Source organism: Eurypyga helias, unplaced genomic scaffold, assembly GCF_000690775.1.
Source record: "Eurypyga helias isolate BGI_N326 unplaced genomic scaffold, ASM69077v1 scaffold21365, whole genome shotgun sequence".
Taxonomy (NCBI): domain Eukaryota; kingdom Metazoa; phylum Chordata; class Aves; order Eurypygiformes; family Eurypygidae; genus Eurypyga; species Eurypyga helias.
Window position 1 is genome coordinate 1 of NW_010251185.1, and position 11,954 is coordinate 11,954.

At 38.5% G+C, this 11,954-nt stretch overlaps 1 protein-coding gene across 1 annotated transcript; it reads right to left on the bottom strand.

Moving 5' to 3' along the window:
- Nucleotides 1–927: 927 nt before the first annotated feature.
- On the bottom strand, nucleotides 928–11,615 carry DDX4 (DEAD (Asp-Glu-Ala-Asp) box polypeptide 4; the record flags this gene model as incomplete). The annotated part of the gene is given in 11 exon segments (XM_010151947.1): nucleotides 928–1,017; nucleotides 1,166–1,436; nucleotides 3,372–3,412; nucleotides 3,415–3,473; nucleotides 4,237–4,382; nucleotides 4,606–4,772; nucleotides 5,837–5,966; nucleotides 7,914–8,068; nucleotides 9,491–9,643; nucleotides 10,708–10,850; nucleotides 11,573–11,615. Coding segments are annotated over 11 exon segments (1,398 nt in total), but the record flags the coding sequence as incomplete, so codon positions are not given.
- Nucleotides 11,616–11,954: the final 339 nt, after the last annotated feature.

The window sequence follows — 11,954 nt, forward strand, 5'->3', positions numbered from 1 at the left end:
TGATCAAAGGGCTGGAGCACCTCTGACACGAGAACAGGCTGAGAGATTTGGGCTTATTCAGTCTGGAGAGAAGAAGGGTCCAGGGAGACCTTATAGCACCCTCCAATACCTCAAGGGGCTGCAAGAAAGCTGGGGGGGGACTTTTATCAAGGGCCTGTAACAACCGGACTAAATTGAAAGTGGGAAGGTTTAGATTTAGATACCAGGAAGAAATTCTTCACAGAGAGGGTGGTGAGGCACTGGAACAGGTTGCCCAGAGAAGCTGTGGATGCCCCATCCCTGGAAGTGTTCAAGGTCAGGCTGGATGAGGCTTTGAGCAACCTGGTCTAGTGGAAGATGTCCCTGCCCATGGCAGAGGGGTTGGAACTAGATGGTCTTTAAGGTCCCTTCCAACCTAAACAACGCTTTGATTCTATGAACATGTTGTCAGCAACACCAAAAGACCAGAGGCCGCCTCCTCATCACAGAAATAGGAACAATTTTGACATGGATCAGATGGCGGCATTTATATAGCTGTAGTTAGCTCAAAATTTTAGTCAAAGGAGTTACTGGATTGAGCGGCTCAAAAAGCAGTGACTGTATTAACTAGCAACTATTTGCGCCTACCCTACAAGTAGAGAAACTTCTAGAATTACAGCCTTCATGTATATTTGCAGAAACCTTTTCTTCCACAGCTTAATTCTTAACCGTACAGGTCAAGACTAATAAGAGCTCGTACAGCCACAGTGCCAGGGTGCAAGTCAAGCAAGCTGTCCAAATTTAGTTTCGGAAATACTGAGCCCTCTGAACATGCTCAACCAAGGTAAGGGACACTGTTACAGTCAAAATGGTTTCAGAGGTGTTACTCTGGAACTGTATTGCTAAACACATTTTTATATTATGACAAACTTCCAAAAGACGAGAATTCCAGTTCATTTCCAGACTTACCTTTTTGTCGTTCTTAACTGGTGCAAAGATGCTGTCTGTTTGAAAACCAAAAGTGATTTCTTCCAACCAAACAGGAACTTCCTGCTGGGCCTACATAATTACAAAAGTAAATTTAGAGACTTCAGCTGCTATACCAGTTTGTATTAAGAGTTTTATAACTCCATCAAAGAAACAACAGCTGCTCATTTAAAGTGAAGTACTATACAACAGAAGTTAAGCACTATGATCTGAGACTTACATCTGAAAGCACTTTAACTAGAGGTCTTGCCAGACGGCCATCTGTACGGTTATCAAAAAAGCTAACTGCTTTGCCTGTGTTTCCACAACGACCAGTTCGTCCAATTCGGTGTACATACTCTTCAATGGTGGAAGGAAGATCAAAATTAATAACATGCTGAACCTTTTCAATATCCAGACCTCTTGCTGCCACTGTAGTTGCCACAAGAACTGGACATCCTCCACAACGAAAATCCTGAAGAGCTCTTTCTCTCTCTCTCTGTTCTCTGTCTCTACAAAGAAAGAAACAGTTGGACTGGAAGTCACAAAAAATATGCAGTGTTATTTAAGATACAAGTTAGAAGGTCATGATTTATGAACAAAAGTGTTCTAAAGGAAAAAAAGCAAACAACAACAACAAAAAAAAACCCGCACAGAAAAAAACCACCACAAACAACAACTCACACACTATCAGTTTAGGTTTCCTGAACTTCTAATTGATTATCAGTAAGACACATATTTTAACTTAAGTCTCTAGAGAAATTAATTTTTTAAAAGAACCAGAGACAGTCACATATCAAACTCACTGCCTCCCTAGGAAGATCCACTCATTTAACTGATTGTTTGTTCACGCCTTAGTTAAATGTGCTTTTCCTACTACTGTGCAGCAGGGAGCCTGAATTGCAAAGATGAAGCTTACCTGGACTCCTGCATAGGCCATTTTTCAGATATACTAGAAAGTGTGGCCAGCCAACAGTACAGAACTTTTGCCTTTTGTTTATCATCATGAGAAGCAAACTACGCTTGCTCTGGGGTTAACATTTTTAAAGAATATTTACAGATCATCCAGAACTTAAATACAGTAGATCAGATTGTTCTTCGTTGTCCAAATGAGAGGCCAAATTAGAAAGCTAAAAAACAGTGCTCTTTTGAATCAATATGGGACATTTAGTGAAGTGTGGTATAATCACTATTCCAGAGAAGAGCAACTATGCAAGCTAGCTTCAGTACAAAAACCTCAAGAGAATCAGAAGTTAGTTAACATTCATGACAGTTTAGCAGCTTTTATGGAACCTGTTAATTCTTTTGGTAACTATACCTTACTTCACAGTGTAATAATTCTACAGAAGCGTGTTAACAACCTCCTCACACACAAGACAGGCTGTGGGATAGCAATTCAGGTTAGCCATGACCAGAAGGACAGATCTTCGCAAAATGACCCTTCACACATTTGTAAAACTGGTAGGGTACAGGATACACACAAATATCTTGTATTGGTGTACTGAGATCATTTTAATCCATCTACAATCTTGATATTCTGATGTCTGTCAGAACACTGCCCAAAACATCATTGTGCCAGCAAGAATTCAAGACCCTTCCTCCTATTACAAGATGAAGAATATTGCAGAATTACAGTTTTGATATGCTACACTTCACTGGGAATCTTAAGATTCAGTTTGTTGTCCTACATTTTCATGCAACAAACACCACAGAACCACCACATTCCAGCTGATTAAAGGCAGACCATCTTTTTAGATGGGTTTAGACCTGGAACTAGCAACTATTTCACCTTGTTCCTCAGCTTGTGTTCAGTCATACAACCCACGAGTAGACTAGAAACACACGCTAAAAGCATCCTCCCTTTAGACTGATCTCCATATAAATGCTGTCTATGAATACACCAAGGAGGCAGAAATGACCGCATCAGAAATCAATTTTGTACCATACTGATTTACTGCATCACTTTGAGGAAGCCAGTAAGAGAGTGGAAGGTCCATGACTACTACTTGAATTTATGAATATCCTCTCACCAGTAACATCGAAAGGTCTGGTTTTGGTCACAGAAATGATGACAAAAACATATAAACAACAACTGATTCTACTGAATTTATTATATACTAATTCATTTTTTAAGCAGTAGGCGTAAGATGCTCCAGTTCATGTACAGCATTTGAAGTGTGGTCAACCAGAAACATACAAACTCAGCAAATGCTGTGAGAACTGGCCTTCAAAAACATCACCTTTTCAATGGGATGGAGCTGCTGAGGATTTCGGGGCTACTGAAACAATGCAGGCTAAGTCACACAGATCTGGCCAAACATGAAACGCCAATAAAAGCTTCTCATAAGATGCAGTATTAAGTGCTTGACTTAACACTATCCCCTGACTTTCACTTTAAAAAAAAAAAAAACCCACACAAAACCAAAAACAAACCAACACAAACTTACCCATGGATGCTAGTGGATGGTATTTTTTCTTGACAAAAAAAAAAGCTGCCATGAAGTCTGCTTTTTTCTTCGTGTCCACAAACACTATGGTTCGCTCATGACCTATGTTAAACAAGAGTTCAGATGCACTGCAGTTAGAAAACTGATGCATTTTCACTATTCACAGTTGCAGTTAACTATATAAGCACCTGATGGCAGAATGCATTTTCAATAAAGTCTTTATGGTATGATTGTAATTTCTTGCCTGTGTTGAATTAATTAAATCCAATCCATAAACTTCTAGATCAACACAGAAGCCTAGGTGAAGACAAGTGCAATGTAGTTTTCTCCTCAATTAAAGGAGGAAACAAATGTTGTGTGGTAAGTTTGCACTCCCTTCCTACAGCACGCAGCTACAAGTGGCATGCCATTCTGAGCACTGAACAGCAAGGTATACAGACCATTTTCATTTCTGAACTCCCTTCCAGGTTTCAGCATTAAAACTTAAGATACATTCAGAGCAAAAATGGAAAAATCCCAGCCGTTAACAAAACACAGGCCCAAAAATTAACATAAGTTTAATACACATATAATCTGGAGATAATATCCTCAGATGGCGAAGTAAAGTAAGTAATCATATCAAGAAACTAACCCTCTGGGAAGCCTCTCTGCTAGTACTCAATAAAGATGAACGTTGACAATTACCCATAACAAATACACCTAAAATTCTAGAAATCCCAGAGGTGTATTTCAAGCCTCAATCAGTAGTCTTGTAAATCATGTAACACACAGAATGGAATCATGACCTGCTCAATAGCAGGGGCACAAGTTTAAAAACAAGCAATTTTGTCTTCCCTGGAAAACAATTAGCATTAAGGAAAGTTACCTATGCTTTGTAGAATTTCTATCAGTTTATCCCTCTTGGAATACTGAGAAACCTGAAGAATAGTTTGCTGAACATCACTGCAAGCTCCACCCACGTGTCCAACAACAACAAATAAATAATCAGTTTTCAAAAACTCAGCAGCCAGCCTTGAAAACAAACAAAATTGAGGAAGATGAAGTTTATTATGTATCTTGCAGTGATCACTGTAATTACTTTCAGTGAATTATGTTGGTACTTCTACGAGTCAAATCCTGACAACTTTCTTCTGGCCTTGAAAAGCCTGAAAGATCTTTTCTGGGGCAGGGGGAAAAACATCTTCAGCACTTACATATATATCTTCAGATATATTTCCATTTTTATTTTACTCACCTCTGAACTTCTTCAGGAAAAGTGGCACTAAACATCAGTGTTTGACGTTTGTCTTTTGGTGGCATGCTTGGGTAAGAAACCAGCTTCTTCATATCTAATCCAAAACCCATATCAAGCATGCGATCTGCTTCATCTAGCACCAAGTATTTTACACTTTGCAATCCGATCTGCAAGTATTTCAGTGAAAGAGAAACTGTATTCATTCACTGACAGTATACATTCACAGAATTTCCTAATTGCCAAAATCCGCCTTTCACTTATTTCTAGAAGTTCACAAATAAAAACCTATGTGCGTTAAGTTTTGTTTGCATCTCAACCTCTATTTAACTTTTTAATCTGGACTAATTCTAGAGTACACATAACAATGAAGTGCTTCAGAACTTGGTTCAGCAATGTAAACCAGGACAGAACCTACAGATCAACTATTATTCAGCCCATTATTTTGAAATTATGTTTGCATTTTAGAACAGTTCTCTCATATAACTCTCACACATTCTCAAATGAATTCTTATTCTGAAAAAAACATATGTAAGGAAGCATTATGAAGGACATCACAACGTCACTGTTGCTGAACGAGGCTGTCATTTTGACAACAAGCATGACAACCGCAGAGAGGCAATCTCCAGTTTATCACCAAAAAGTGTTTTTTCCAAACTTCATTTGTCCAGTGCAACATCACTGAGTCACCATTATAATATAGAGTAATTTTGGGTTGAATTTTAAAAGGCTAGGAAAAAACATCAACATTCAAATACAGTATTACTCCTGTAGGGTTTTTATTTTTAAAAAAAAAAATCACTATTAAAACATTTTAAAAAAATAATATTAGCATGGTTCCAGGTGGATAAAAGCTTTTGTAGCAAAGCAAATAGGACATCAAGTGAAAATCTATGGAATTTTCCACGAAAACTAAGAGAAGGTGTCCCGTGTACTTATCCTATAAAATTTAATTACTAAGAACACTGCAGCTGGTTTGATTTAGACTGTTACCTTCCAGTGAGTCCTGAAAGGGACTGGAGAGATCTGGACTCACACTACCCTTTCAAAAACCTCAGGGCATTTGGATATTCCAAGAAAAGCTCACTTGTATTTTAAGTAAGTGCCTGTATAAAGGCAGCATACTGACTGGTTTTCATATCTATCTTTGCTTTTACTGAATTTGAAGAATGAAAACCAATACATAAAAAGCTGAGAATGCTCAGTGAACTCAGATTAAGTTTTAAGATCTTACCTTCTCTTTTCCAATAATGTCCAGAAGCCTTCCTGGAGTGGCACAGAGTATATTACAGCCTCGCATTACCTGGCGAATTGAATATCCTGTCTGTGTACCTCCATAGATCACAACAGGCCTTATACAAGTTCTATGACACAGAGAATAATTTGGATTAATTATGTAAGTATGCAAACAGTATAGTTTCTTTCACGAAAATGTTAAAAATAATCAGATCTACCATAAACAGCTTAGAGACGTTCCTTCACCATAAAGCACAGCTTACAACCAAAAGCAGGACGCCAGACCAGAAACTCCTTCACTGTAAGCATGAAGTTCCTACTGACCTTACAGAAGCTGCACATGTGGCTTACTTGGAAAAAATACTTCATTTTACCTGCATTCTTCCCTTGCCATTCAACTGAGAGTCAATGGCAGTAATTGTGTTAGACATTGTCTCCTTTTACGCAGCATACTTCGAAAAAGTAGAAACAGCAAATATATGCCTTTAGAGATCCAGAAGTAATCTCCCCACACCTTGGAAAGACAGTTCAAAAAAAGAACCAAACACAGGGAGAACTTTGTAATGCAACTAATCATGCTGGCCAAACAGCAGCCACTCAAGCATTAGACTGCAAATCCATTCCAACACTAAGGTACTTAGTGCACTTCCTACTACAGTTGTTGGCAAGATACACTGAGTAGACAGCTACGTCAGATACTGTCCTGTAGAAAACCACCTCTATCAGCAGTAACTACCATACACAGCTGAAGAGCAAGTTTACAAGCTTATCTTTATAAACTCATGTTAAGGCTTTTACATGCATACAATGAGTATTATCATACTCGAATTATCTATTCTTGAAGATGCATATGAAGCTGAACTTGTAGCAACAGTGAATCAGATCAACCCAGTAAATTTTTTTACCAGGTTTAATTGGAACTTTTCTGAAAGCTTTAGTCAAGAACAGAAACAGACTGGACTCCTAACATTTCAACATTTATCCAGTATCAATTAATATACATATTTCATATTCCTATTTGTGAACTAAACTCAAGAGCTTAAGAATATCATGAAACTCAACTGAGCAGTACACATGCAATTCTTTAGAGGTAACAGATTCACACCTGTTATTGTTTAAATACCCCATAAATGCATGTTTATCTTGCTTTAACTGGAGGGCAGCTGCAGCAGAAACTTTCTAAATTCTACTTCATTGTAAAATAATCTGTATCTAGTTTAAAACAGCATAATTAATAGAACTAGCTACAGTTTTAGAGATTAAGCAGCTATTCTTAGTAACATGCTTAGTAAGTAGATATGCAAACATCATGGTACTTCCCAGAAGCAGACAGCCTCCAAGCATAAGCTTGCTTGAACAAGGAAAGGCAAGTCTAATTTAGCCCATTAGATCTTATACTGAAGACATTCTCTACTCCACTTCTTAACAGTTATAAGCAGTTACAGACGACAGATTTAATGCTCTTCCTTTGCACTAGTGAAACTTAGCACTTAGCAGCAGAAAGACCACTGGAAAACTAGTACAAATGCACTCTCACACAACATCAAAGGGCTCAATGACAAGTTTAGACTTTTCATTCTGCTTTGAAGCAGCAGAGCTGAAAGAGTTTGCCTGACCTGTGAAATTTCTGTCCAAGATTAGAAACACTGCTAAGTACAGTGGTACTAGAAACACCACTGAAAGTTAACTATAATTCCCAACACATACCTCTTTTTCTCAAAACAGAAGTAAAAGCGAGTACCAACTACGTAAGGCAAGCTAAATTTAGGCTACTTCACGTAAGAAATGTCATGTTTCCTCATCAGTAAACATGATGTTGCACAAGTTTAGTACTTATCTCCTCTTCAAGGCGGAGTAAGCATCTCCCCTGTCTCCCATAATACCAGGTAGATTAGGAGTTTAAACCCTCAGCCATGCAGTAGGAAACCTGCTAGCCAGTACTACTATCTAAATTCAACTGTTTCTAGTCATCCGATGGGCACAGAAAAAAATACGAAACTATTAATGAAGAAAATAAAGCACTGCAGAGTCAGACAAAGCAGCAATCGGTACAAGACAACAGTGCAAAAGCTTACCCATACACAAATTTCCTTGCTTCCAGGAAGATTTGATTTATCAGTTCTCTAGTTGGGCCAACAATAATACACTGTGGTTCTTGCTGCTCTTTAAAGCTACTGGCAGTTACGCCATCTCTCATCATTTGGGCCACAACTGGTACAAGAAAAGCTGCCTGAAAAAAAGCATTAGTATTACACTCTTCAGTCTTAAAGCTTTCAATAGTCATACTAAAAGTTATGTATCAATCTTAAAGCTAGAATGACACAGCACACTATCAACTTCAAGGAAATCAGACTGCAAAAGGATTGACCTGAATGCACTACAGAATATTTAAGCTTTTCTCCCTTTTTAAGCAGCATAAAAATCTCTCTATCTGAAGAGCCTAATAATGCAGGAACAGAGTAATGCACTAGCTAACTCCTGAGTTCTCCAGGAAGCTCCACATATCTTCCTGACGTACGCTGATAATTATGTACCCTATGATCAAAACCCTCCATAACATTCAAGGAATCATAGAATCATTGAATGGTTTGGGTTGGAAGGGACCTTAAAGCCCATCTAGTCCCACCCCCCCTGCCATGGGCAGGGACACCTTCCACTAGACCAGGTTGCTCAAAGCCTCATCCAGCCTGACCTTGAACACTTCCAGGGATGGGGCATCCACAGCTTCTCTGGGCAACCTGTTCCATTCACGTATCACCATTACAGTACAATGGTGACATGTACAATATACAGTACAATACTACTGCAATAGCAAATGAGTTTGCTACACTGCTGCACCAGCAGTCTTACTTCCACGTAAGCCTAGTTACCCCCAGAACAGAGTTACGTACAGCAGTCCCAAAACTTTCACAGTATTTATAGCATAAGCTTTGGACATTTCCCCCTTTGCAAACAGAAGAGCTCTTTTCAAAACAAGTAACTAATAAGCTACATTACAAAGCTAAAATTCCACACTATACTGAATGGTAAAAAGCTGTACCTGGTAGCCAAATACGCCCATACACAGCTGTCAGTGGTCAGATTTGGGTACATGAGACAGTTTAACAATACAACTGCCAATATTAACTCTCAGCACTCTTCCACGATTAATACCCAATCACCTAAAACTAAGCCCAGTGCAGATCAGACTTGATCAAACCAAGGACGACAAAGCAGTACAAAACACCTAACATCTTGCATACATTTAAAAAAAAACAACACACACAAAACACACATACCAACACCTAAACAAACAAAACCATCCACAACAAACTCACACAACACAGAAAGAAACACTACTGATTCTTTTTCCCACCAGCAGTTTCTACAGCTGCCTATACCTCTGAATCTGTATCTGTAGCCCTGAAGACTGGCCTGCTCTATCAAAATATTAGTCCACTGAAATCCAGAAGAAATTCAGCCTGAAACTGGGACAACCCATCCATCATTCAGATCTGTGATTGACGCTACATCTGCCATGGCAGTGCAAGTCAAATCATTAGACAAGCTGTGAAGCATCTAGTGTACCTTTAATTAGGACGACTGAGGCATCTACATAGAAGTTCCAAGATCACACACTTCCACTAATATGAATACTACACAAAATGCTTACAGTTTTTCCTGATCCTGTCTGGGCACATGCCATTAAATCCCGTCCCGCCATTATAATTGGAATGCTGTACTTCTGCACTGGAGTAAGTTTAGAGTATCCAGCTTTAGCAATGTTCCTATTTAAAGGCTCACAGAGGTTAGCTTCTTCAAAACCCTGTACGAGAAAGAATTAACAGTACACAACCACAGAAGTTAAAGTTTAAAAACTGAGATGCTTACCGTAGGACACAGACATCCAAACACTAAAAAGTATTAACTTTTGATGGGGTCTCACCAGTGATCTAGATTGCCAAGGTTTCTACAGGTAAAAGCCCCAAAGGCTTCAACCTGCACATGCCATTCCAGTAAAGCTGTTTGTAGGACAACGAAGGCTTTCAAGCTCTACTTTTAAGAGAAAACTGATCAGAAGCTGTGTATCTGGATTCCAGCACATAAACTCACATCATGGCATGTGATGAAAACACACTGTAACTCTTCAGTTTCATTTCACATAGGAGTCTCTGAGCACACTTCTATTAAGAGGAGCTTTAGCTTCTCTAGGATGTTTTAACATCCCTATCTGGACCAAAATGTACCACACAAAACAAAACCAGTTTAACTTCAGTAAGAAAACCTTTCAGAAGACGGACGGGAAAAAAAAAACCCCTGCATATTCTCTTTCAATACAGGTGCTACTACCCCCTCTGCCCTTCTTCCTCATTCTTCTTCCTAAGCTTTTTCTTTTTTTTTTTTTTTAATACTAGTCATTTGCTATGCAGTAGAAGCAAAGTTATATACTACTTTTAAACAACTACCTGCAGCCACAGAAAACAAAGCTAGAAATTATTTCAAGAACATCAGTCTGCCCCCATGAAAACTATTCCAACAGGTGTTCGTTTGCTTTTTTAAAGATCACCCAGTAAGAGACTTCAACACCAGTCTTCCCAGAAACCACTCCCAGAGACCTCTTTCAAGATCTAAACGTGTTTTTTTCTAAAATTTATGGACTACGTTTCCTGTCCCTTTGGTATTACTTTCTCTGGGCCATTTCTGTACTTTGTCAATGGAATTTTGAATTCAAATGTGTACCTTTCAAATGGGAAGCATCCTTTCCAACACAGTATCGACTGCAAGATTGAAACTATTTATTATTTTTTATCAGCAGTGAATATTAGACTCAGTATACATCCTTGCAGGATCAAGCTCAACATAAACCCCAAGACTATTGAGTTCACTAACCAGTAATGGTGCTGGAGGGTCAAGTCCTGACACATCGACGACGACTTCATCGTACTTGTCAAAATTAGTTCCTGTCTGATAACGTGCAAAGATGGCTTGTTCATCATCAGGGGGAGGAGGGGGCACATAAGTCACCTTTGGACCTTAAGAACACAACCACTCAAATTCAAGAACAATATAAAAAACCCAAACTAAACATATTTGAAGTATGGAGCTACTGAAGTTCAGTAGGATGTCATTTAAGCTTCCCTCCACTTTCCAGGAAGGCAAGCAATTTCATAAATGAATTCTATTAGATCTTAGTTTTTTACTACCAAACCTAAAACTCACAATTAAAGTCAGACTTTTCTAAAGCATTCTGGCCTCACATTTGCTCAAGGATATTACTTTGAAGAGCTGCTCTCAAAAATGAAATACGGCTCTACTTTACCAACATGCAAAACCCCATTCTACCACAAAAAAATATTCACCCTATAAATTACCCTATTAAATAACAATGCATTTATTAATACACAAGAAGCTTAGCAGGACCTTGCAGTAGCAATATGAAGAAATTAAACCCAGCATCTTGCTGAGGGACCTCAGAAACCAGACCTGGTCTTTATTTGACTTGCAGTAAGTCCCCTATCATCAAATCAAATGCAATCATCCCAGATTATGAGATGGCCATCACAAGATGCCTAGAGAAGATAAAGCAACTTGCATTTGAAAGCAACCAAGAGTAATGATCCCTCCTAAATGCAGTATATTCTTTGGAAGGGCACATTTACACTTGAGATGAATCATGAATCATGAGCAAATAGGCATCTATGACAAAAAATTAAAATGCCACCAAAATTTCAGTTTTATAACACTGTCTCATTACCTCCGAAGTGAGGTTTTTCCCCATAAAACTGATAAACAAAATACTGGGAGTAAGAAGAAATTCACACATGTTTACAGTTACAGCATCTTGGTTCTAACAACCATTCAACCTTCCCACAGAATCAGGAGATGATAGTTTTATTATAACTGGCTTTTAAATAGCTAAAAAGCCATAGCCATAAACTTCACTGTCATTCAGGGGAGAATTTAAATCAGAAGAGAAAAATATCCTGTTATTTCAACAGCCACACATTCATAACTTCCTGTCCATGAACATTCTGACCTTGGCATCCACATATTTTGTGTTGCTTTCGTTATCACTTGAAAAACCCAGACACTTTTTCTTAAGAGTGAGGAAGCACCACGTTTCACATATCAAAAAT